Genomic DNA, 27,983 nt, shown 5'->3' on the forward strand with positions numbered 1-27,983 from the left:
AAATCTGTATCTAATTTACCACGATTAATTCCCACTGCCCCAACTGAGGAAGTTATGTTCTGTTGTCATATAGTAATGTACCCACAGAGGCCAATTGGGAAGAGACCATCAGGGAGTTTGGGCTGGGTGTTCATCAGTATGCGGATGATACCCAGTTCTACTTTTCTTTTAAATCAGAACCAATGAAGGCGGTGAAGGTCCTGTGTGAGTGTCTGGAAGCGGTTGGAGGATGGATGGCGGCTAATGGATTGAGGTTGAATCCTGATAAGATAGAAGTACTGTTTTTGGGGGACAGGAGGCGGGCAGGTGTGGAGGACTCCCTGGTCCTGAATGGGGCAACTGTGCCCCTGAAGGACCAGGTGTGCAGCCTGGGAGTCATTTTGGACTCACAGCTGTCCATGGAGGCACAGGTCAATTCTGTGTCCAGTGCAGCTGTCAACCAGCTCCATCTGGTACACAGACTAAAACCCTACCTGCCTGCAGACTGTCTCACCAGAGTGGTGCATGCTCTAGTTAACTCCTGCTTGGACTACAGCAATGTGCTCTACGTGGGGCTACCTTTGAAGGTGACCCAGAAACTACAACTAATCCAGAATGCGGCAGCTAGACTGGTGACTGGGAGCGGCCGCCGAGACCGTATAACACCAATCCTGAAAGACCTACATTGGCTCCCAATACGTTTCCGATCACAATTCAAAGTGTTGGTGCTGACCTTTAAAGCCCTAAATGGCCTCGGCCCTGTATACCTGAAGGAGCATCTCCACTCCCATTGTTCAGCCCAGACACTGAGATCTATTGCCGAGGGCCTTCTGGCGGTTCCCTCATTGCGAGAAGTGAGGTTACAGGGAACCAGGCAGAGGGCCTTCTCGGTAGTGGCGCCCGCCCTGTGGAACGCCCTCCCATCAGATGTCAAGGAAATTAACAACTACCTGACTTTTAGAAAACATCTGAAGGCAGCTCTGTTTAGGGAAGTTTTTAATGTTTGATTCTATTTTTAATATTCTGTTGGGAGCCGCTCAGAGTGGCTGGGCATACCCAGCCAGATGGACGGGGTATAAATAAATTGTTGTTGTTGTTTGGAGGGGGGAGAGGAATAAATGTTTTCCAGAGGCAGCATGGATTATATTCAGAGGCCTAGCATTGACCACTCTTGCTTTAAACTTCTGTTGTGTCCTGAGATGCCCTAAAATTGGAAGGAAGTTTTCAGAAATCTTAAGTCATTTCAAAACTTGCCAGTGCACAGTGAAGGAACTTGGACAGCTAGCCTTTAATAGGCACAATCAGACAAGCATGCCGTTCCCTCTAAGTGAAAAGAAATTTGTTGATGGGAGATTATCTTATAATCTTTGCAAGCATTTAAGAAATAATAGAGAGGATTAAAGATGCCTACAGTGAAAATGCTAAGCTGTAATTCACTCAGTGGTTTCTGCCAGCTCCTTTTGTTCGTTGTTGTTGTTTTTCTTTTAAAACTGGTAGTAGAAGAACGTAAGAAAATTCACCTTGAATTCTACTCAAGGTGGGATTATGTTGATTAATTTACTTAATAAAGTCCCGTGTAAACATATTACTGTTAAGTATCCCCATTTTCCTGACACTAGGTGGAAGATTTGACATTTTGTTTATTGAGTTCTCTATGCCACGCTGCATATGGACAGGTGTCTACACCACAATCAGCAAAACTGCAACTGGTATTCTCTGGTATGGTTGTTGCATGCTAGTTTCAGAAGGTGAAATATACCATATTTTTCTGTATATAAGACGCCTCTATGTATAAGATGCCCCCTATTTTGGGGGACTTCAAATTAAGAAAACACCCCTCAGCACTACCCGTGTGTAAGACGAACCCAAATTTTAAACCTATTTTTTTGGTTAAACCCCTCCTAGTCTTATACACAGAAAAATACGGTATATCATGGTGACTGAAACAATTGTCCATCATAAAAGCTGGCCTGCCACACCAGATACGAGGCACAGAGGAGGAAGTGGAGGGGAATTAGTGTAGGATTCCCTCTGTGAATTACAATACAGTAATAAGTTGTTAATGTGCAGGGCCATTCTATACATTGTTACTTAGATAAAAGTCTCAGTGTGCTGAATGGCGCATACATTACTCTTAAATAAGTGTGCATCGGATTTTGGCCTCTACATATGTGGGCATATTATAAGCTTTGAAGGTTACAGAAGCAGCAGCATGATAGGATGATCAAAAAACAATTGGATGTGACCTAAAGTTGTTTTATTGGTTTACTTAAAATGTCTGTACAATTTTTTCCAGATACATTGTCCAAGGCAGTTAGCGAACACGTACACTGTGATATAATGGCTACAAGTTTGACTTGCAGAATCTGTGTTCAGATGCATAGTGAGTGAGCTGGGGTCCAGCCATTGTTTCTCAGCATAATTAGCTCTCAGGGTTGTTGTGAAAATAAAATAAGCCACCCTGAATTCAGTGGTGGAAATGTGGGGTATAAATTCAAGAACTTCAGAAGATAAAATCATTATAAAAATATACAGTAAGCTACTAAATCAGAACAGCAAACTCAGTAGCACAAAATATTATATGCTGCTGTTTTCATTACATCTCAGAACAAGCCCCATTCCAGCAGGTCAGTCATGCAATCAGTCCTGAATGCTGGGACTCTATATACTTTAATGATCGTATCTACCATCTCCTCCTTTTTGTTTTACCCCAATCAATCAAAAGCATTTCCCTGGCAATAATATCAATTCACCAAGTCCCCAAAGCAAGGCTGAGAGATGGTTTTGGGGGCTATCCTACAACTTTGCAAATCTTTTGTCTTTAGAGAACCGTGAAACTCTCAGCCTTTCCCAGAAATGCTTAATATATATTTTTTGTCAAACTGCTGTGCAGCAGTTATAATCTGGTTTTCATATATAGTATTTTATATTTCAACTATTTTATCCTGCTAGTTTTATTGTGTTGTGCTTTTAGAGTGTTGTACCTGCTTGTAAAAGGCCTGCAGCCAAGTTTGGGAGATGGTGTGGTTTTGAAATTGTCATAAATACTGATGAGTGGCTGGCCAATTCTTATCATGGCATGCTCAGGACTGGAAATTGTGTCAGGTTGGGTGGATGCTGTTGGATTAAGGTTGATGCAGACCTATCCCATACCGCGTTATAGCTTTTTTTATAAAAAAAGGCAAAGAAACAAGGATATGTTTCCATACTATGATTCCTATAGCATGAGTCATAGTGCAGACATAACCTAAACTGATTATGTCCACAAAGCTGAAACATTTCATAGAAGTAGGTGCAGCAAACTTGCAAGGGCTGTGGTGAGCACATGGAGTACTTTATTCCTACTGTGTGACTTTGCTATTCTTTAAGAACAGAACAATTGTGTTGCGGGATCAGACCACTTTGGGTCTAGTTCAGCATCAAGTTTCCAACAGCAGCTAGCCAAATACCTTTGGAAGTGCCCAAGTGATGATGACCATGAAGGTCAGTGTAGGAACAGTTTGGAATTAGAGCCTTAAAACTTGAGACATGGAACAGGATATGGTACAGACTTCCATGTTGAGAGGAAAATCTGAGACATGTCCTGCAAGAACAAATGTGCATGATCTTCATTGCTGTTTGTTTCTGTAGTATTATTTTGGTGCTGCCCTTGTCGTTTTGAACATGGGACTTAGAAAGAATGGTAACATCCTACACTGTGCATGTACACATCCATTTTGGCTTTTAAAATCAGGCTTCCCGTGCCAAGCAAAAAATGGTCACTTACGCAACAGACATATATGCTGCCATCCTGTGTCACTTGCGTCCTTGCCTTTCTTTTGGGTAACCAAGTGATGTTCCTGTCAAAGTTGGCTTATTATACTTTCAAGAATGAACTGGCCCTCATGAAGTCACACCTACACATGCAACTTGCATTTTACCACTCTTAAAGGACATATGCAAGAAATTACACATTATCTTTTTTGTATGTATATCTAATTTCACCCAGGTGGAATCTACATGCATATAAAAACCATTCTGAAAAAACATTGAATTTTCCATAAGGCTCACCATCGCCATCTAGTGCCACATTGTATATTGCACTTAAAACACACTTAAAACATTTTATTTGCAGCTGTATAGCTGCGTCCCCAATATTTTAGAGGAAATCTCACCCCTTCTCAAGGACAGGGTGAAAGCGGAATGAAATGTTCACATAATTGGCCTGGTTAGAGAGTGGTGCTGATAATGCCAAGGTTGCAGGTTTGACCCCCCCCCCCCATGGGACAGCTGCATATTCCTGCATGGAAGGGGGTTGGATTAGATGACCCTCAAGATTTCCTTCCAACTCTGCAACTCTGATTCTATAGACCTCTAAATGGCTCCCCGCCCCCATAATGGCAGTGCGCAAGAGGTTCCCAGGCAGTCTTCCATCCAGGCACTCATAAGACCCAGATTTGCTTAGCAATGACATGGGGGCTGCCTCATTTCTTCATTTGTATTACAGCGAAGACCTGATGTCTGTTCTTTACTGTCCAATCTATCCAGCTCGTTTAGTTGGTGACTGTACCACTCTCTTCTTTTGTGTGTGTGAGAAATTCAGAGCTTTGGTTTTGTCTTTTCAGAATTTGCCCACTCTGCTACTGCTGTTACACAACTACCCTTGGGTATCCTATAAGTCAGCCTGTTTGTCTAGAGGTGGTGTAGCCCTAACATGGGTGCTAACAGACTGCGATGCCCCAATGTCTGAGGTTATACCCTGAGGTTGCAGTCCTCTCATTTCATTGCTCTTCTGTTCCTTCCCACGGCATTTCTGCAGTTACAGGAAGATCTGAGTCTGAGGTAGGAAGAAAATGGGAACCCCCCTAAGATCAGTATTTGAGCGTTTGCATTCCATGGGCACAACATGCAGCAGAGGAGCATTGGATTGGGGAAGCGGGACAGACAAATCAAAACAATTGACTTGTAAGTCAACATGCTAGCTTGCTGTTTCAGGCAGACTGTTGAAATCCTAGCCCTACGATGATATCATTGAGACTGCAGGAGGCTCTGAACTGTGTGGATGAGTGGACTGAGCCTCCTACATTCACCTCAGGAAGAGGAAGCGTTGAGTGTGGCCCCATTTTCCACAGAGATCTGCTTCCCTGTCATTTAATGATAGGACAGAAGGACAGCATGTACCAAAGCGCAATTTAGCCACCCGCTGCATTGAGGCAGTTCCCTCCCCTCTATGATTTGCAAAGTGTAAAAGGGCCTCCCTAAGGAGATATGAGGCGCAATCCCTTCAGCTCAAATTAATTCTGTGTTTTGAATGGATAAGAAGGAATGCCAGCCCTGTTCTCTCTCCCCCATTCCCTTCATATCCCATTCAATGTAGTACAGGGAGTTCTAGTGATGCATTGAGAATTTTCATGTGTCACTAAAAATAGCCCCTTTGGAAGATGTGTGAGTTCATACATGTTAAAAATCAGGAGACAGCTTTTCAAAATCTGACAGTACATGCTGATCAGTTTAGGCAAGAGGTGGCTAGTTTGTGGCCATCCAGGTGTTGTTAGAATTCAATTTCCATCAGCTGCAGCTAGGATAAGCAATGGTGAAGGATGATGGGAGTTGTAGTGCAGCAACATTTGGAGGACCACAGGTTCCCTGCCCCTGGTTCCAGGCTTTGTATATTTGCATCACAAATGGAAAAGGGGAATTTAAAAAACGTGAGTTGTGCCTTACACACTTTGAAAGCTTAAACTTCTCTACAAGAATCTGAAAATGGTACTCAAAGTGCCAAATAGTTCCACTAGTGGAAGCCAATCTGAGGCCTTCTGCTAGATAAATGGTTTTTTTGTTTGTCTTTCTCCTCCCTCAAATTGGCTGGGCGGGGCAGGGACAGGGTTGGAGGAAACCCCAGAACAGCATGCAGGGGGAGGATTCCATAGGGTGGCCGTGGATCCTACTTTACATAAGACATTCCTAGTAGAAGAGATATGTGGTTCAAGTCTGGTTTAAAGATAAAGAATCAGAAGAGACCTTGAAACGGCTCATTAACAGTTAACACCTGGATAGCATACAGATCACAGCTTTCTTCACTATGGTGAGATGTATGATACTTTAATTTACATGATTTACAAGGCAACACTCTTAAGATCATGGAGGTTGGGTAGAGTGATTAACATTTGAAAATTCATCTAAGGCTGCTCTTCTGTTTCCATATAAGTGTTTACTTAAAGTAACTTTTCTAATAAATGGATTTAGGGTTGTAATATTACTGACTTTAATGTGACTGAGCACTGTTTGTGAGAATGTAATGCAATCTAGTTTTGGCTGTACCTGCCTCTGGTCTACCCAGGTATAAATGGGCTGTATTCAGTTAAATTCTGCTCACAGTAGACACATTGAAATTTAGGAACCTAAGTTGTGCCTATTAATTTCAATGGGTCTACTCTGAGTAGGACAAGCAGTGAACACATACCAGCATGTTGAGATGTGTTTTAATCATAGCAGGCGATAAATGTTGAGACAGAATTTCGGATTCTGTCAAGAGTTGGGGGATGGAGAAGAACATTTGAGCATCCTTTCAGTCTCAAGTCATCCAGGTGTTCCACTTTGGAATGTAAGCCTTATAATATTATTACACTACTATGCTAGTGATAAAAATGGAGAACTTGCACTTTAAGAGACAGTAGCTGTAACGAAAAGGTATGGTTACTATAAATTCAAAGCCTAGCATTTTATTTATGCTGAGAACTGCATAAGGTATGGATGTATGTATGTATACCATATGACAGCTCAGCTTTGTACATTTAATGAGATAACTTGGCGGAAGGTTCTGTGGATAGGTCTTATCAAAGCAATAATAAACAACTTTAAAGCCACCTTCCTTCACTTGCTGTAACAGTAACATTCATATCCTTTATGCACTCCTGTACGTGGCTTAATTTCTTGGGAGAAAATGTGAAATGAATATTAGCTACTCATTCTAGATGGACCATGTAAAGGAACAAGCTAAGTCTCTGAGTTGGGAGTGTTGAGCAGTTTCATAGGCCCACATGTGCTCTGTATTCTTACATAACGTGCTCCAGGGCTGACCTCTTGAAATCAAGCCATGGGACTAAAACCTGCTGAAGCCTAGCTACAGAATGTAATATCTAAAGACCTGCCCAATCTCAAACTATCCTGGAAATGTTATGTTGCTTGAAAGCCCAATCTCAGGCTTGAAAGTGCTGCTTTTAATTTCTTATCCCAGTGCTCCGAGGCAAAGCATTCTGCACATGCTCAAAGGCATCCTTATTTCCCTTTTTATATCATGTTAGTGCCTACCCTAGGGCAGAAAGGAGCTTTGCCAGGTGCTATTGGAGGCATTTCTGGTAGGGATGGTGCCTCCTACTAGAAGGATCAGGCAGGGTCTTCTGAAGCCTTCTGCTTCCTCTCCAGGGAGGAGTTATCCCTCTTTCAAAGAGAACAACAACTACCAGAGTTTTAGAAGACATCTGAAGGCAGCCCTGTTTAGGGAAGCTTTTGATGCATTACTCTATTTTAATATTTTGTTGGAAGCCACTCAGAGTGGTTGGAGAAGCCCAGCCAGATGGGCGGGGTATAAATAATAAATTATTATTATTATTATTATTATTATTATTATTATTATTATTATTATTAATTATTTCCAGTCCAATCCTGCCTTCTCATCTATATCCTTTCTAGTGTTTGTTTTGTGTCAGTTTTGTGATCTTTTCCCTCCCCTCCCACCTTTTCTTCTTCTGATAAATACCCCTTTCTCAGGGTCCTTTGAATTCCCCTTCAGACTTTTCCCTACACGTTTCCTGAAATGAGAATGTGTCACTCCCTGCCCCCGCCACTATTATCAGAATGCCCCCCCCCCTCCATACTTGAGAGCTGGGGCGTTGCTCAAAGTGCTGCTGCTCGTCTTCTCTGCCCTGGGTGGTGGTGGTGGGGAGATGAACAACAACATTGCACACAGGAACCCTTCAGCTCTCCCCAAACTCAGTGAGAACCAGGGCGCTCCTCAAGGTGTTGCCGCTTGTCTTCTCTGCCCCAGAGCTGGGAGAGATGAGAAGCAATGCCACATGCCAGAATTCCTTCCTCTCACCAGTGAGGCGGTGGGGTGTTCCGCGTGGGGCAGGCAGGGCACCAGCTCTTGTGCTTCTGCTACCTGAGCCAGGTGCTTCACCTCACCTCACCTCACCTCACCTCACTGGTGGTCTGGCTCTGACGGAGTGTGTCTGGAGAGCTGCAGAGACTGATCCTGACCCTTGATGCCTGCCTGATGGTTTGGCATGCTCTTCTCAACCAGGTAGTTACCCAGGGGGCAACAGCCTAGAGCTCTGGGCCATCTCCCTGGGCCTGAAGTCTTTCACTTGAGCTGTTCAAGGCAGCCATCACTTCAGCTGGCCAGCGATAGACCCCTTTGCAAACCTGGTCATTGCAGTTTTTGGCATCCATCTTGTGCTTCCTGTGTGCAACATTGCAGGGAATAGACATTCTATTGCACCATGGTCTGGAAGTTCAACTATTAGCATTCTCTTTCCCCCCTGATTCCTTGTATGATCCAGAAGATTCAGCCGCTGTAGGCTTAGGTAGTCCTTGTGGCCTCATTATGACTGTAGAGGCCATTATTTCAATGTCTCATCATTTTGTCTGTGTGAAACCTGTGGATACTTCCAGTCCAGAGGAACTGTTGTTGCTATTTATCTAACAGTATGACAACTGAAAGACTTTGGCTGACTCAAATGGTTGTTTCTGTTGTGACTGCATTGTACTCTAGGAAGGCTCCCTCTTAACACATGTATAAACCCATGTAGGATTTATCAGTCCTGGGGTTCTACTGCTAAGGTAGAGCCAGTGATTTCCTTGTAGCTGCCTGGTCACAAGGTCATTTTGCTGGTTGCAACTACATTGGTGAGTAGGGTTACAGAGTTAGGAGTCTTTCATTGGACCCATAGTTATGTGTTAATGCAGGGTGGTTACTGGGAATGGCTCTTTTCTCTCTCTGTTCACAGGCAGTAGTTTCACTCTCTTTTTATCATAATCCTTTACATTCTCACGAATCCAAATGGCACACACTGCCATTGGTAAGGAGAGCTCTGCGATACTAGCTGCACAGAGCTTTGGAGTTTAAACTTTCTGAGACTCTTTTGTCTTCTTTCGCTCCCTAGAAATGGTTCTGCACTCAGTAGCTATCCTGCTTGCAGGAACACAGAGGGCTCTGCTGTTTTATTTGGATAGGTCTTGAGACACCAGGAGATCTGAATCTCACTCTGAGGACTTGCAGGTCCCTCTGTAGGAAAGTGAACTAATATCTATAGGCCACAATGTGTTAGTGAGGGGTGGCTGGGAGAGGATCCTTCCCTCTCTCTTTTCGGATTGTTCAGGAAGTGCATTTTCTCTATTATTTCAAATATTACAACTTCCTGGATAGGTTGAAGGTCTTTCATAATTCACGCTTCTGTTATTCTTTATGCATGCCAAATGCAGGCTGTTAAACATAAATAAAACTTCCAGTGCCCAACCAGGAAAAATAAACTGCCAAGACTTGTCCATCCTCTAAAAGGAAATAGAATATATTTTCAAATTTCTTCCTCATCACTATATTTCCATTTGGTAGCTTTTCTTTGTGGCTCTGTTACATTGACACCTACGATTGTTATTCTGAAATACAGTTCTTTTCCTTTAATCTGTGTTATTTTATTTCATTGTTGTAAGGCAATTTTCAGAATACAGTACAATTAAAATAGGATAGGAAGAAATAATTCTGCATTAACAGGACTGTGTGTGTTCTGGAATATAATTTTGCAATTCAGAATTTGGCAGCCTGATAAGAACCTCATCTATTTATTTTAAAGCAAATATCCAGTCCTTGAGGTCTAGATATGCAATATGGCAGGTGAAGTTTCAGAAGCTAGTGGGTGTAAACAGGATTTTTCTAGTTTAGAGAGTTACAATGCCCTGCATAGCTTTTCACTGCATGGTCTTCAGCAGTTTACTTGACACATTACCTCGCTTCCTGACTGTACATGTCTACTCAGAAGTAAATTCCACTGAGGTCATTGGGACTTAAGTGCATCAAAGTGTGTTTGGGACTGCAGCCTTAGCTCTGCAAAATAAAGACATGTAGGAAAATAATTTATACAGGTTCTAAAGCTTTATTTAAAAAACCCCAAAACCTGTTAGCGTCCACTAAAGATAAGTGGAACAGCATTAAAACAATGAAGGTGAAAAAAATGAAAGTGCCAGGGACTGCAGAGTAGGCACAACTAGGAAGGTCAGCCCTTGAGATCAGGTCATTTTGCTTAAAGCTGGAGAAGCTACAGCTCAAGTGGCCACAAAGGGTTCTGAGTAGATTGCACACTCCTTTATCAGCAGAATTCATTCTTATGCTTGGCTCTCACTTCTCTAGTTGTAAAAATTGGAATAATCATTGTCATAGCATTTGCAAAGATGAAAATAGTAAGGATTATAATGTATTTTGCAATCTGAAAGCCATCTTAATATGGTAAGTATTCATAATGATCACATGCTATGTGCAGCAGTCTCTTGGAGTTTCATTTGAACTAGGGCTCCCTTAACAGGACATAGATGATGAAATCTTCCATCCTGGAATACGAGAAGGAAAAATGTGAAGCCTGCCGACCTATGCACAGTTAGAAATAGGCTCCATTGAACGCCATGGGACTTACTTCTGAGTGAACATGCAAAGGCTCAGGCTACGTAGGAGGCAGTACACATTTCTGTACATATACAGAGTGCCTTTCCTTCATCAGTGAGCAGTTAGAGCCCACATTTCTGGGATGAGAGGACTGAGTTTCTTGTTCAGAATGTATGTGTTTAAGGCAGGTTTTAGCTCCAGCACCTTCCCTTTTGAAAGTTAATATCTAGGGGCTTCTCAACCAGATAATGTGAGTTATTGTGTAATGGTCTGAATGAGGCAAAGGCCTGTTTGTGACATAGAAAGCTCCATTCCAGCACCTCGTAGGTCTCTGAAATGTCGGTGGTCATCTTATAGAAGTAATGGTCACTGTTATTAAGAGCCACTATACAACTGAAAGTTCAGGGCTACCATTAAGTAGTAAATCATATTACTCATATATTGAGAAATGCTATTTCAAAGGCAAAGCGCTATGGAATAAATACACTTGGGTTTAGCTTTGAGACAATGGAGAGCTTGTGTAAAATGGATACAAGGTGAAAGTAATTTTTAAACTTTTATTTTCAAAGAGTTTTGTGACCCATTTTGGCTCCTTTACTTGATGTCCTTCCATTGCTTTTTTGATTATTTTTTAAAAGACTCTTACCATTATATCAAGTCCAGAAAAAAAGCCCTGCTTTCCACAAGAGGGTAATTCTGTGTGTTTTTATATAAAAAGAAGAGTGAGACATGTGTGATGTTAGGCGTGCCTATTGCAACCATATTAAAATGACTAGCAATCCCCCCCTCCCAATTCCACTAGCATACAATGTGGCACAAACATTTTGAGGTCAGATATTACATGTGCTTTTGTTTTGTTTGTCAAGAAATAGTAGGACTGTCAATAGTTATTAGCCAGGATAGCTAAATGAAACTTCCATGTTCAGAGGCAGCATGCTGTTGATTATCAGAAGGCTGCCAAAGGCTTCTGGGAAGTTCAAATGTGTGGCATGAAGGCAATAGCCTTGCTCTGTTCCAGGCACTTAGGGAAGCCTATTGCACAGAGGTCACACTTGCAAGTTTCCCAAAGCCCTCCTTGGAAGCAGAATCCTGAACTGGATGGACCTTGGGTCGGATACATAGGACAGCTATTAACGTTATGTGCTTGAAGTCTTGTGATTAGGTGACACGTTTTTACTTTTATTACAAAAATGCATTCAATCTCAGTTTTAAAGGGAAAAAATCGTGGAAGTGTTTTAGCTTCTTAGTGTCTCCTGTAAAGCAAAATGTAATACACGATTGCAACAGAAAGGATGTCAGTTGCATGAAATTAGAGTACTGTATGTCAATTAGCTGCCCCATTCCACCCTTTTAATGCATATTCTGCTGCTCTCCCCTAATTTAGAGATCAAGGATCCTATGTTGTTTTCATGTGCAATTTGTTTGAAAATCTCCATATATATGTGTATGTGTGTTAAGCAGCTGATACATTGTACTTCTTAAAATCTGCTCTTTGGTCTCAGTCAGTTACATGATAGCAAAGGACAATAGCATTAGTTTTAAAATTGCAGACGGTGACTTGCTTGACAGCAGCCCAAAGAGGAGTCCTGTCCCTTAAAAGTGAAGCAGGGAAGGCTTCCTAGTTCTGTCTCTCTGTCAGAAGAAGATCCCCATCTCAGTTTACAACCTGTGAGCAAGACGTCTGCACAACTTCACAGGAACCAGTCAGAGCCATTTCATTGTTCATGGAGTTCAGATGGCATCACCCCCCACCACGCTGACCAACTTTTAAAAGTCTTGCTGCACCATTCAGACACCAATGCCCGCCTTCATCTGTTTCCCCCTCGTGCTGCCAGGTTTCTTTACCCTGCTGTGTGGCAAGGCTGGCCCTGAATGGGCCCAAATGGTTCAAAGCTTGCTGCATGAGGAGAGCAGCAAGCTACCTTTGCCACCCCAGGCAATGTTGTGTAGATGACAGGACATAAAAACCAGAGCAACAGCATTGTCACTAAGGGCTAAATCTCAGCTGCATCTCTGGTCATTGGTTGTGATGACCTGCATGTGCGAATGGTCCATCAGGTTAATTGGCAAACAGACATTTCTTGCTACTCAACACAATACCTTTCAGGAGTCTGGTTGTTTTCTGACAACTATAAACTCCACTTCTTAACCTTTGGTACTTAAATTAAAAGCCAAAGGAAGGACAAAAGGAAGTCCATCTATTGCATACAACCTGTACATCTTGCCGTCATTCTTCCAACACTCTGTAAGTCAGCAGTTCAGTCGTGTCTTGGGCTCATCAGCCCATAACTTACTATTCCCTTTCAAATGCACCAGGGCCATTAGATCTGGAGAAAAGTCAGATTTAAATACATTTATCTTAATAAATGGAAAAGCAAGTGTTGCTTAAAGCAAATATTCAGTGCATGCGATGTTGACATCAGATTTATTTGCAGGACTTAAAAGCTGGCCTTACTTAAATCTGTTTCAGCCGTGGATCAAATGAATTTGGTTGTCCCAACCTGGCCCCCAGTGAATCAAAGTCCACATCACCAACTCACAGCATCATTTGTCACAATTGGCAGTATCTGCTCATGAGAAAATTATGTGAGCACGGGCTGCAGAGTAGGCTTGAGGTGCATTATCAGAGCTGTATGGGGAAGCATGCAGAAGGCTTGCCCTTGCTCCAGCAGGACTTGCTCCACTTTACTCTTGTTTTCATAAGGCCCAATAAATATCAAGTTAAAGCTGAGAATGAGTTTGAGCTCATTTAACTGTGCTTCTGTTTTGCCATTCATGTTCAGTCACCTTTTCAAAAGTCCCAAATGTGTACTCCAAATCACTAGTGTGATTGTCACATTCTTTCGCTGTCTCTCACTCTATCAGATACATTATGAAAATGACTTTTGCATATTAACTACAAAAACTAAGGAACTGCTTCATGGATTTCCCAGCTGAATTGCATGAGAAACATTAACATATTTGGTGATTCAGAAAGGTGGAGGGAAGGGAGGGAGCAGAGACAGAGAAAGCAATAAGGACTTTTGCATATTTGTTTTTCTGACCCAATCAAATATGCACACAAACCAGGAGGGAAATGAGTGAAGGAGGTGTACCATAGTAGTGTTTATTTCACAAACTGTGTCCCTTTTGGGTATAGGAATCCCATTGATTTGCCCATAGCTTACTCCAAAGCTCATCTTCTCCTGTGCTGGGCAGGGTACAGGTGTAGAGCTGATCAGAAGGTGAGCTATTTGACTCTGTGTCAAACGGGTGAGCTCCTGTTGCTCTGTCCCAGCTTCTGCCAACCTAGCAGTTCAAAAGAACACCAGTGCAAGTAGATAAATAGGTACCGCTGTGGCAGGAAGGTAAACAGTGTTTCCATGCGCTCTGGCACCCGTCAAGGTCCTCCATGCGCCAGAAGCTGCACCCCATACTTGCCTTTGACTGGACTTGACTGTCCAGGGGTCCTTTATACCTTTAGAGGGGTCAGAAGATCCCTTAAACATAACAAACATTATTGGGTGGGCTTTTTATAACATTAATTTCATTAAACTGCAGTTTATTTGTAAATACAGATCTAGTAACAGATTAATTACCCTTTAACCCATTTTAACCATGCATTTTCTGCACATTTAAATTTGTTACAGGGTGGTAAAAGGTCAAGTTTCTTAATTTTTCCATGCATGTTTGAATGGTGAATTGAGCTTCTATGAGTCTTTGAAAGGAAAAAGCAACCCATTATTTCTTACATTATTTTGTTACTCTGCGTTAATCCACTATACTCTGGTCCTAAGTATACGGACTCGTATTTAAGTCTCAATAATTTCAGTGAAACTGATTATTCAGAAGGTACCTCTTGCAACATGCATGCAGGGATTTAAAACTTTTAAAGATGCCCCTGTAGCTGTGCCTTTAACAGCATTTTGATCACCAGACATCTCCCTGCAAGGAAAGCTTCAGCTGCTGATTTCTAACCAGTCAAACTGCTGTTAAGAACACAAGAGCAGCCCAAGCCCCCACCCCCTCCCTTTTATCATTTGGCCACTGTACACTGAAGGGGTAAGGTGGGTTAGTGTCCTGGGAAGAGGACTGAAACATGCCCCACTTCAGACATAAATTTTCCTGAGCAATTAGCTGGATCAGTGTCATGTAGCCCGATCCTGTTCTTGTTTACTCAGAGGTAAATCTCAGTGGAACTCGGCTAAGTATGCAAAAGGTTTCAGCATTAATCTTAATGTCAATGCATACACACTCCTCCGTGTAAGTTTACTGATTCTGAGAATGGGCCCCTTTAGGCTTCCTTTACAATGCAGTATGTAAATTGGTGAATCAGTCAAGTTAGTCTCCAGTCCCCAACCCAAGTCAGCTAGGGACCAATTAACATGTTCCTCCATTACCTTTTGAGAGCATGGCAGCCATGGTTTTTCACTGACCTGTTACTTCTATCCACACTAAGCCTGTTGTGTATTTTGACCACCACTAGACTGAACTCAGACAAATTTACTTCTGGCGCTTGATCATAACCCCAGCTATTTCAAATGGCTGCAGTCAGGAATCAAAATAGTCTTTGCTGTGTTGTGGGTGGTGGAGTGATTAGCCTTTCTTGCTGACCCCTCCCAGCTTTTAAAGTCTAGAATGTCTTTATGCTCTCTTTTGACTAGAAACACATTGCCTTGTTGTGCAAAGGGTGCCTATGTTTCATATCCCATTAGTTTTTAGACAAATTTTAAGATGAGCCAAAATTCAGGAGAAACAGCGAAAGGCTTGTTGTCTTTCCTTTTTAATTTGTGCAGGTTTGTGCCGAACAGATCAGACCTTTAAAAAAATCTGCAATATCATAGTGTTTCCTTTCCTTTAAAAACAAAATGGGGGAGGGGAGGAAGGCTTTTTGGTGTACGTGTTAAGGCAGCGTTTTTCTTTGCGAGACCTTGCTGTGAAGTTCTAATATGTCACCATTCAAATGTCAGCATGCTGTTGGAAAGGAAGCTAATAACTTAAACCTTTGAGAGCTGCCAACAAAAGAGGTAATTCAGATTGTGGAGAGAATGCCATTGTGTTCTTAGGGGAAATAGATTTCCAGAATGAAACATGCTACTTGGAAGCATTTGTCTTTTGTGTGTGTGGAAAGGGGCGACGGGGGCGGGGGGGGGGGGGGGGGCGGGAATGTAGATTATAAACCTAAAAGATGGTTTGGCTAAGATAGCTCTTACTTTGGAGAACTAAAGGAGGAAAAGGGAGTTGACAGAAGTGGGAGTGGAAACTCCAGAAGCCCCAAATCTCTACTTTTATAGGAAGGTGCGTAGCTAACAGTCAGCAGCCTGCACATTGTATGATTAATGCTTTTTTTTCTTAGAGCTTTTGCCTTTGGAGAGGCAGCCACAATGTGGCCTTAGCTTGTTCTCTGGAAATGTCATGTAACATACAAATTCCTTCTGTTTATCCCAACACCACTCGACGATATATGACTTGGCTTCTTCAGGTGGTTGAACTACTGCTAGTATTAAAAAGAAAAACAACAATACTGCAGTTTTAACGGTGGGGGCAGGAAAGAAGCAAATAAACCTGGAGTAATGCAATACTCTTCATTAAGGTATTTGTAGACCCCCCCCCCCCCCAGCACATAGTTGTGGTCAGGCTTTTTCTGAGAAAAGAAACAATTGGGTTTTAGAGCCACCTACTGGAGCTGTAAAAGAACTGCGTGCACATACAGTCAATAGTTTTGAGCAATGTGGATTTTTGCCATTGGTGTGGGTCACTGAAACTTCTGCCTTTTCCCTACAGTCTCTGAGAACTTCCTCTAGGCCGACAAGCATTCAAAATAGTTGTTTCTTTTGAACCCCCCTCCCCATTGTTGTATCCTCCTAATATTAAGAGTTGTCACAAAATTATTTTAATAAAGTAAAGCAGAAGGCTTGCTTTGAGTTTGATAAATGAACAGAGGTAGCCAGTGCTTTTAGAATTAGTTCAAATATCTTATTTGAACATTTGTCTTTTATCAAAGTCGCATGAAAACTGTTCTCCATAATGCAGGTTCTGAGCGAAACAATAAGACAGTGAGCTTTTCTTCCTAAAGTCATCTTTTTATAGGCCTTTGGGGATCACAGATAAGGTTCTCCTACCCCTAAAGGGCAGCCAGCAGGGCTGGGACCAGTGAGGTTCCCCTCTGAGCGCCTGGGCTCTCAGCCAGTGCCCCACCTGCCCCACTGCTGGAATTAGCTCTGATTTGGCTGTCCTTCCTATTCCTTTTCAGAGCATAACCATCAGGTTAGGTTTCCTTCCTTCTTCACTACAGGCTGCAAATGCAAACGTGCAAATGATGCTTTGATGTTTGATGGGGCTGTTTAGGTGGAGTTTTCTTTTTCACACAGGAACCTAAGACTGTGATCCTAGGTACATCTACCAGGACTAACCTGGAAATACAAGCTTAACCAAGTAAAGCTGTGCAGAACAATTCTGCACATCCCTGTGGATCAGGCTGCATAGTAAACTTTGAGTGATATCTGGCTATGTGCTTACCCAAGGCATTGCAGTTGTTCTTTATGATTAATTTGGTGTATCCCAATGCTTATAAGACAGACTGGATTGTCATTCTATTATTGACTTCCTACCTATTTGCCCAGTGGAATTATCACTCACCCCCTGCTGGTGTAACTAGGAGAAAAGTTGATCCTTGTGTGTGGTGTGTCTTTGTTTTTATTTTTTTTAAAAGACTGCATTTGAATATACCTGTCTTCTCAGTTGGCACTTCAGTAAGAAATTTTATTCAATGAATTACCTGTACAGCCCATGTTATAGGAAGATTTGTGAATTGTCAGCAAGCATTAATAATACTTTGTTTGTCACACAGCTTGCTCTTGAGCATATTTCTTGATGGAAATACAGCTTTCTTTGCATAGGAGTAATAGCTATTGGGATAAATCTTCTGCCAGATTATTTTGGCTTCAGGACTGCTACTGAGTAACACTATTTGTGCTTCTGGCCCAGTGCTGTCCACTCCTAATTAGCAACAGCAATCCAAGGTCTCAGGCAGAGGACTTTCCCAGCAAAGTTGTTTGGTAGGTAGATAGATAGATACCTGAGATCATTTTTCTACCTGAAAGTGCAGGGAACTAAATGAGACCTTCTGCATGCAAAAATGTGCTCTACCACTGAATTGTGGCCACTCCTTTTACAACATGGCCAATATGACCTCATATTTTTGCTGCAACATATATGTAGAAAATCCCCTCTTGTGTGCTTCTTGTCACTCACTTGCCATTCTCTCTGTCAGATATATTACAGAGTGGTGAAAGACATTGAAGCTGGAGAAGAGCTCCTTCTGTTCATGAAGACTGAAGACTATTTACACGATCCTATGGCTCCAGACATTCATGGTCAGCAATTTCTTATGGCAGATTGTCAAATAACTTATACAGAAAGTTCCCTAATTATCAGCACTTAGAGCAAATTTATCCTCTGGCATTGGTCGAAGGCCACTGAGAGTAATGACTGATTTGCTTTACAGAGGAGCGTCAGTACCGGTGTGAAGACTGTGACCAGCTGTTTGAGTCCAAAGCAGATCTCGTGGACCATCAGAAATTCCCATGCAGCACACCTCACTCAGCGTTTTCGATGGTGGATGAGGAATTTCAGCCAAAGCTTGACAAGGAGAATGACCTCCATGATATGCATGACATTCAAGAGTGCAAAGAATGTGACCAAGTGTTCTCTGATGTGCAAAGGTAGGAACAGGCATATTTTAAAAGAAACAAAACATACATAAACACCATATAAAATATATATAATATATATGGTAAAAGGTAAAGGACCCCGGGACAGTTACGAAGGACCCAAATCAATCTTTATTTTATTTCAAAATTTATTTATTTTATTTCTATTTTTATTTTGAAATATTTAGTAACTGATGATCATTAGAGAATTCCATAGTGGTTTGCAACTTAAAAATAGCTAATAAAATTGCCAGTAAGAAAACATAAAGTAATTCAAACAAAAACTAACAATAAGCCAATAGCAGAAAGTGAGGAATTACAGCACAGCAGAGGATAGTGTGTAAACCAGTCATCAGGTCTTGATTCATAACAAACAAACAAATTACCCATGTTTGCCAAAAGACAGCAGTGCAGAATTTGTCTTTATGTTTTTAGAAATAGAGTTCTAGAATCTTGGGGTTCCTGATCATGTCTAATACAGATTTCACACAAAAAATGGAAGGGAACTGATCTCATGGTCTCAAGTGTGTGTGTGTGTGTGTGTGTGTGTGTGTGTGGAGCTCATATGGGAGGACATGTCCCTGCTGTGCTCAGTGAGTATGCAATGCCTAGAGCAGTCAAAAGCTACAAAGTTGGCAAGATCTACACTTCTAGTGCTGGTGGTGATGGAAGAGGTCAGAGATGCACTTTGAGCATTTGCTAAAGGACAAGGAATAAATATGTAAAAGTTGGTGTTTTAAGATTTACAGCTGCTGTTTTCATCTAAATTATTTTAAGTTCCGGCTAATTATGAAGGCAGTGTCTGGTTCTGAAAGTCAGCGCACAAAGAGAAACCATGTTCAGGCCAGGGTTCTCTTGGATAAGTGAGCACATCCGCTGTTGGGAAACTACAATATCACTGCAGCAAAAATGCAAGCTTGAGGGAAGATGTCTGGACTTTAGGAACAGATGGATGACAACTCTGCCTGACTCGTGCTTCGAAAACTCTTCTTTGGGGAAGGCCTTTAAGGGTATTAAAGGCTCAGAACAAAGGCCAGAAAAAAATATATCAGCAAAAGACAAATCATAAATTGCTCTGCCACTGAGAGGGAGAGGGTGAAAAATGAGAACCGTCAGCCTGGCTGAAAAACATTTAAATTATTTAAAGTCCAATACATGACAGAAACAGTTCAAGGAAAAAGAATATAGAGAAAATATTCTATTTCAAAAAAATGTATATGCAAGCTGGTGTATGTGTAATTAATGGGGGGGGGGACAGCCAAACACCATTTTAAATCTATGTTGTGGAATAATGGTGGAAGTAATAGTAAATTACATGTGAAATATTATGAAAGAAAACAGTAACATTAAATAAGACAAGAAGCATGACTCATAGCTACACATAACAGTGACAGATTGGATTCTACAGCAGATGCAGAATAATATTACTTATTTATTTATCTGGAATGTTTCTAATCCTGCTTTTCAATCCAGAGGCTCTTAAAGCAGCTAACACACATTAAAAACACAATCAGTCCAATTAAAAATTACAAGGAAACCAAACAGAGTGGCAAAATATGTTAGTATCAAGTCAGGTGAGAAATCTATAAAGCTACAATATAATAAAAATTATATTGTAAAATATAATTTAAACATGTAAAGGCCTGGCCTTCACCTGTTGCCCCAAAGACATTAAACTCTCATGTTTTGGTTGAGTCAAATAAGATATCGCTGCAAAAGCCATATGCTACTGGATCAGTAGGCAGCGAGAGCCTCTCTTTCTAGTGTATCCTCTCCTAAGGGCCATTTCATATGTTGAGGAAAGACGTAGCAATGTATTGGCTGAGTGTGCTGCACACACATTAAGAGGTTCTTACTCCTCCAAGAACTGCTTCTAAGGTTTGATTCACTGAAGCATTTGTAATATGGGATAGTCAATACGGATTAAATTTTTCTCTAAATAGGTTGAAGCAGTCTTGTGAATAGTCCAAATTAGCAGCCGCACTTCTTAACAACTACAAAAAGTGTATATTCTATTTAGAGTAAGCAGAGTCCTACTGGATCAGACCAAGAAGGCCCATCTAGTCTGCCAATCTGTTCTCACAGTAGCCCACCAGATGCCTATGGGAAACTCACAAGCAAGAGACGCATGCTCTCCTCCTTGTGTTGCCTAGCAGCTGGTACTCAGAGGCATATCGCCTCTGATCCAGGAGGTAATACATAATCGCTATGACTAGTAGCCATTGATAACCACCATCTCTATCACCCCCCCCCTTATGTGTCCTTTTCCTAAGCAAAAAACATTGTAACCTCAAAGTTTATTGATTTCAATAAATCTACTCTGACTGTGACTAACATTGTGCAAACCTATGGGTGATACTCGTCGTAGGAGTGGAGATTCTTATTCTATGACTGCTTTGATTCCCTGAACTGAAATAAGTTCCTCTTCCTGAAATAGGCTCCTGTCTCTTCACTTCTTGGAACTGGAAAAAGGTCTATGTAGTTCCAAAAAGCTTGAGTCACCATCTCACCGAGCCTCCTCTTCTTGTATCTTTGCAGCTTAGAAAAGCACATGCTGTCTCACACCGAAGAGCGGGAGTACAAGTGTGACCAGTGCCCCAAAGCCTTTAACTGGAAATCCAACTTGATACGCCACCAGATGTCCCATGACAGTGGGAAGCATTATGAATGCGAAAACTGTGCCAAGGTACAGTGAAATTGTAGGGTGCCTGGAATTTTGTATACGCACCGTTGCTTATGATATGTAGAGTAACGTTTTGAGCATCTTAGGTCTGGCTTCAGCACTGAAGCACATGATACCTCATACGATGTTTCCACTGGACTGGACCACTTCAGGCAACAGGTAGGGGATCAGATTTGAAAGCTTCTCTCATGTACAAATGATTCCCTGCATATGTAAGGCAAGATGCCCACAAGAAGGCTAGGTTAGAACCTTCTCCCTGACATTTTTGTGCGTGCTTGTTTTGTATGTGCTGTAACATGCTTTTGTTAATGTGGGAGAGCATTCAAACTTGATTCATCCATCTGTAGCCTGAAATGTTTCAGTGCATCACACAAAGCTGCTGATAGTGACATCTAACTCAGAGCTTGGTACATATTTTGCACTTATGGGGTCATTTTGATGTTGTAGAGAGCACACCCACCTAAGCAAGGGGTCTGAAATCCATTGATGGTTTTCAGTCAGATGGACTATTCTTATCTAACATAACAGAACTCTCAATATACTAATAGGGAAAGGCAACTGACTGAATGCCAAAACTACTTGTGTGACTACTGAAACTAGGATTTAGGGTTGTATAGAGTTTTGTGGCAATTAAGCCATTGTGTTGTGTCAGCTGTTTACTCTCATTGCTTGAACAATATAACAAAAGGGAAATAATACCATCCAATATACACCTTTTGGGAGCAGATTATATGTGAGAATCTGTATATATGACATTGTAGAAGACAAATAACTCTGTTTATGAGATGCTGTGTCATGGTATTGACTGTCTGCTCTTACGTGAACTGCTTTAAGCACAAATCTATTTGTGTAAAATACAGCATAAATTTTTTTGTCTGTGCCTATGGTTTCAGTGCCACAAATGAAACATGGGGGGGGGGAGGGTTTAGATGCATGGGTGTGGCAGAAACGTTTAGTAAATTTAGTAACTATCAATAGGTCTTATTGATGACATTGTTCTGAAATATATTTGAATAGTGTGGCAGAAAATGCTTGCTGAGTTTTGTTTCTATGAAGGCTAAGCAAACACTTAAGATTATGAAGGCGATGGGGATAATTTCTGGGACCTATCCATTTAGGATCCCAGCAACATGCAGCAATATGTATTTGGCTCATCCCCATGGGAGCTACAGTCCAAAAGACAAGAATTACTGCCCATTTGCAACCCATCCTCCATTTTCTCTGCTTAACAAAACAGGGCAAGGATAAGCTTTGACAGTCAGGACATTGCAGTTCTTAGTAAACCATTAGTAGGGACTTGGTTTAGGAATATCAGAAACAGACAGAATTGGGGGTTTAAGAAAGAAGCGAATAGTTGCAAACTGTATTGGAATGGTAATGATGATAACAACAAAGTAGCAAAAGGTTAGATTCAGATTTAGCCATGCTTAGGCTAGGCCTATTGAAAGTCATGTCTAAGTAAGTCACATTTCAGTGGATCTACTCTAAGTATCCTTTGCAGGATCCAACCTAATATTTACATCTGCCTATTGCCGTCTTTACATTTTATTATGCTGGAAATGGTCACTATTGCTACTATATGGTTTATAAATTCTAAAATATATTTTCTCTTAAATACTGTATACCCTCAGTGAAGCTAAACATGCAAAATAAATGAAACTGCAGAGATGTTTTAGTACTTCTGCACATTTTCAAACCACGTTGAAACTGGTTTAACCATTATGGCATCTTCCAAAAACCCCTGAGAGTTGTACTTTTGATGGTTAGTGATTAGAAGCTCCTAGCTTCATCATAGAATTTAGTTTCCAGGGTTTCTTGTATGGCAGCCAGGGCACTTAAGTGTGCTTGACGCTGTTTTAAATGTGTACTGTAGACAGGCCTTAAAAGTCACCTCTTCTATCTTTTAATTCACTTACATAACTGAACTCGCATAAATTATTAAAAAAAGCCAACTTTTGCCTATTCAATATGCAATGCCTCCTGGTTTGACTAGAGTCTTATGCAATTGCTGGTGTTGTTGTTTTTCCTTGTTTGCATCCAAGTTTCGTGTTTAATCAGTACTCATTTCCTAGCAGGTTTTCACGGACCCCAGCAACCTCCAGAGACACATTCGTTCGCAGCACGTTGGGGCTCGTGCGCATGCTTGTCCAGAGTGTGGTAAAACTTTTGCCACTTCTTCAGGCCTCAAACAGCACAAACATATCCACAGCAGTGTCAAGCCTTTTATATGTAAGTCTCCCACTTAACCACTAAGCTTCTGTGTCTGTCTGTTTTTTTTTAGCAAGATGCGGAATCAGATAAACATGCTCCCATTGAACCATTAGCAATCCCAACGCTCTTTAATCAGACAGTTCCCAACTGTCTTTAACTGGATTGTGCCTTTAATCAGAAAAATAAAATATTGTGTTGGTGGAAAGTCTGGAGCCGTATATTGCACTGACAAGCAATTTTCTTACTCCTATCAACCTCTGTAGTTCTGGGACTTGCTCAAGAAGTGTTCGGGGAGGACTTGTCTTATTTCGGCAGAATTATTAGAAATTTAATTTCCAGTCTCAACATATGGTCTTCACTCATTACTTTCCCCACAAGCAGATACTCTAGCAGATTTAACTGTAGGAAGTTAAATAAGACTCAAGGAACATAATTTCGGCTGCAATCCTAGACACGCTTAACATGAGAATGAGTCCCAATGAACCCAATCTGGCTTACTTGTTAATAGGATTATACTGCCAACTTATTGTTCTATGAATGTACGGGAACCCTTGGTATAAGATCTCCCTGCAATCTCCCTGGTACAGAAAGGGCACCTTGCAACAGATGCCTTTAAAATTCTGCAAAGCTCTGCATATGGTGTCCGTTCAAGTCATTATGTGACAGGGAAGCTGGGGTCACTTTCCCATGTGGCATGGCTGACTGAAGGCCTGCCACTCCCTTTCTTTCTCTCTGTGTGTGTCTATGTAGAATCAGCACTCTTGTCACATTTCATTTCAGGTGTATTCCTCACTACCAAATTGGCACAGTGGTTGGTTATGCATGCTTCTTTCCTCGCACTTTTAATTTTATATGTTTTGCAAAATAAATGCTGAATTTGTACAATCTGCTTTCATGCACACCCTAATAAACGTGGTCCTATGTGCTTAAAAAGTGCATGTGCCAAAACAGGATAGTGAAGTAACCAAGTCTGGTTTGTGCTAGAAGTAGTCAGTGTGTGAATGAATTGCTGAAAAGACCACTGAAGGCCTTTGAGAACCACAAAGAGATTACTTCAAAATCACAGAGAGAGTCTGCTATAGTTTCTAGGGTACTTGCAGCATAGCCACAAGACGCACCTTGTTTTTGTAATCTACTTCACCTTTCTCTTTTGAACTTCAAAAGATGTCACCCTGGGCTACGGCTATGGTAGGAAACTTGCATGGAGCAGCATCAACGACATAGACAGTCAAGGGTATGTGGGACGATGGAATGCAACGTAGCACAGAAGAAAGCAGACAGGAGTAACCATGTAGAAATCAGGAGAGGAATACAAACTCAGAGGAAGGCTGTAGAGCCAGAATTAAGCCTACACATTCATTTGCTCCTCAAAATTCCATCCCCAAAGGCATTCCCATGGCACGAACTTTCCTTCCCTGAAGTAATGATCATGGAGGAGATCCTCTGCCTCTGCTGCGTGTTGCTACTGAGGATAGCCACTTCATGATGCCTGCTCTCTATTTGGTTAGAGCTTGTAAACCTTGTGGCAAGGAGGTGAGAATTCGCTACAGGGATGCTGCTTTGGTTCCCATATGGACCAGCTCTTGGAGGAGAGCACTCCGCGTATTTTTCCTGCCTGTTTCATTTCAGAAGCTGCCTGGTATCCGAGACTCTGTGGGCAATTCTGGAAATACTTTTATAACCTCATTTTATATTGTGTGCTCTGGCATACTTCCCTAGGCCCAAGTCTAATTATGCTTTGAACCTTTTGTAAGTTTATTTATTTATTCTTAATGTAGCCTCAGGAAGAAGAGCTACTGGTGGATGTGACTAATAAAGTGTAAGAAGATTCCACCAAATGAGATTCCCTTGAGCAAACCACCAAAAACCCTGGAATCGTTCCAAATGATTGCTAATTTCAAAACAGCTTCTAGCTACTCTTTCCTAATGGAAGAGGCCATCTTCATAGACAAACTCAACAAAGAATCCTTATTGACTTAGTTATGTGAGAGCCTTTCAGTAGCTGTCCACATTGAGAATTATGGCAGTGAAGCTTTATCACCGAACATATTTCATTCTATTCAGTTGCTTTCAAATTTATTTAAGCAGAAGTCAAGGCAACTCAATATTTTACTATTTTTTATTTTTAAAAATGCAGATAAAAAAGTGGGGGAATAAACCAAGACGCTATCACCACTGTTCTTGGAAGCTGTTGTTGGGGACAACTTAACTATTGGATAAAAATAAGCTGTAAAAGAGGGGCCGAGTCAAATTGCTACCTGCACCATGGTACAATTACCCGGGATCTTGTGGCGAATGTTTGCCTTTTCCTCACCCGTTGCCCTGGACATTCCTTGCTTCTCGGAATTTTGCAGTGGCTGCAGGAGTTATCACAGCAGAATGAAAGGTGTAGCAGGAAGGCATCTGTCTCTGAATGTATGACTTCTGTGTGTGTATCCGTTTCCCTTGAATTGTGTGTTGTTCGCAACAATATGGTTGACCAGTGCCCTAATTCATACTTTTCCCATTAGCTGATCCTAGGTTTGAATTTTTTAAAAGATATTTGAGATACAGTATGCAAAGTGATTGGATGATTCCAAGGCACCACTTAAGTCCTAGGTGGTGGTGTTTCAGTACAGTAAATACTTTATAGACATGTCTCTCAACTAAGTTAATATTCAATAAAACACAACAGTTTATACTGCATAGCACTTCTGGCAGTGGAACCTTTGGGAACTGTTTGGCTGAGCTGGTGTAGCACAAAATGTTCAGCATTGGTGAGGGGAAGAAAACATCCTTGGAAGAGGTCTCAAGACATAGGGAAGAAAGGACAGGAGGCCAAGAGCTAAGCAAGCTGAAGAAAGAGAAGATGGAGAAGTCCTGAAGAAAAGGGACAAAAGGGCACTAAGTCAAGAAGGGCACAAGAAAGAGTGAGCTCTGAAGAAACACAAAGGTGTGCAAATCAGGAAAGGCTGTATGCTATGGAGGGATAGGAATTCTGAAGGAGAGTGGCTAAAGGAATCAAAGAATCATAATTGGAAGGTACCATGAGGGTCATCTAAGTCCAACCCCCTGCAATGCAGGATTTTTTTTGCCCAATGTGGGGCTCGAACCCACAACCATGATATTAAGAGTCTCATGCTCTATCAACCGAGGAAGTGAGGCACTTAAGACATCTTAAGGCAGCCCTGTTCAGGGAAGTTTTTAATATGTAACGCTGTACTGTTTTTAACACTGATTGGGAGCCGCCCAGAGTGGCTGGGGAAACTCAGCCAGATGGGCGGGGTATAAATAATAAATTATTATAAATTATTATTATTATTATGAATGAGATATGTAAATGAAGGAAAGAGGAGCCAAGGGGGGGGGGGGAATTGGGCTGGGAACTGTGGGTCAGGGAACCAAGGGTACATTACCAGTGTAGAGCCTGATAGGAGAATTGTGCTAGATGTGTCTTTTATTGTTATTGTTTCATTTGATTTGGCCACCCTACGGGAGGACAACAGGTCTAAGAAGTCTGTTGGTGGAGAGGCTGAATAGCATTTTACATATTGATTTGAAACAAGCAGCCAATGTTTTGACTGCAGGCTTCTATTCCACTAAAACATTTTCAATTGGAAAGTCTATGTGCTGCCCTATCCTATTGATCAACTTTAGCAAGAGCGCTATAAACACAGCTGTTACATTTAAAGTTAGATCTCATGGCTGCCCAAATCAACCAACTGCATGCTATTCAGGAAGATACCTTAAGGCACTGCATGACGATTAGTAGAAGCTCAGCAATAATTTGACACAGTGATGCCAACACTACGCACTGTTTCCTCAGGAGATTGCTCTAATTAAAATTAAGTAAATCACGGCACACAGGGAGTTCTTATGATTGCTATATCAAGCTGTCTTGAGAGCCCTTTGGATAAAAAAACAGCATAAAAATGGAAAATAAATACAGATCTTCCTTCTGCCCCACTGTCATCAATATCATTATGATGTTAGTAATTGTAATTAAATAGCCAATTTTTAATCTGTGGGTTAGCAAATTAATCTGCTGATTAATTTGACATTAGACATAGACACTGAGTAGTTAATAATTGAGAATTATGTAGTTTTTTAAATTAACTACTTAATTCTAAATTATTAACTAAATGTCTGTGGCTCAATTCTCATGACTCTGAAAGCAGATTGAAATATAGATTATCTGAATGTGAGGGGCAAGCAGTTTAAGATGTTAAAAGAAAACTAGGAATGGATGACTGACTTGAGCATCTTTCTTTTTTTTTTTAATCCATGTTTTGATGAAACGATCTTGCCTACCTACCCAATGGCGAGGCAAGTGGCATGTCTTTATTTCAAGACTTGCATCTCTCACGGTGGGAAGTTCAGATCACTTTTAATGTTATGTGAATCCTTCCTAATTCCATGCCTTTCCCCTCTTGTTCTGACATCAGGTCGAACAGCATAATGTGGTTTTACTTTCTATTGAATGTACAAAGAGCTTCCAAGGAAGGATCAGTTAACAGAATTTTTAAGCTTGCTATATTGCACTACTGGGCCACAGAATCCAGATACACACAGCATGAAGGTGTGGGGTCAAACAGGAAGCCAGTTTAATGGAGAGAGGGGCCAACCTGCAATTTCATATCAGCCCATGGGGACTTGTGGTTCAAACTCTTGAGAACCAACGACCAGCTTCCTGTAGCTCTCGAATTAACTTCTTCAGTGTACGAGAACATACTCCATACATTCATCAAGGGAGCAGTTGAATGAATCTGTGTGAGCCTTGAGTCTCAATAATATATCAACATGATTT

At 41.4% G+C, this 27,983-nt stretch overlaps 1 protein-coding gene across 21 annotated transcripts in view; it reads left to right on the forward strand.

Moving 5' to 3' along the window:
- The window catches only part of MECOM (MDS1 and EVI1 complex locus), a 469,813-nt gene that overhangs the window by 395,492 nt on the left and 46,338 nt on the right, over window positions 1–27,983 (forward strand). For 16 of the 21 annotated variants that reach the window (XM_028731496.2, XM_028731500.2, XM_028731494.2 and 13 more), the window contains 4 exons: window positions 17,865–17,967; window positions 18,099–18,315; window positions 20,842–20,989; window positions 23,059–23,215. In XM_028731496.2, the coding sequence (XP_028587329.2) occupies window positions 17,865–17,967; window positions 18,099–18,315; window positions 20,842–20,989; window positions 23,059–23,215 (625 nt within the window). The remainder of the gene's footprint in view (window positions 1–17,864; window positions 17,968–18,098; window positions 18,316–20,841; window positions 20,990–23,058; window positions 23,216–27,983) is intronic. The other 5 variants (XM_028731495.2, XM_028731498.2, XM_028731505.2 and 2 more) reach the window with 1 other exon arrangement.

Source organism: Podarcis muralis, chromosome 6 (assembly GCF_964188315.1).
Source record: "Podarcis muralis chromosome 6, rPodMur119.hap1.1, whole genome shotgun sequence".
Classification (NCBI taxonomy): Eukaryota; Metazoa; Chordata; class Lepidosauria; order Squamata; family Lacertidae; genus Podarcis; species Podarcis muralis.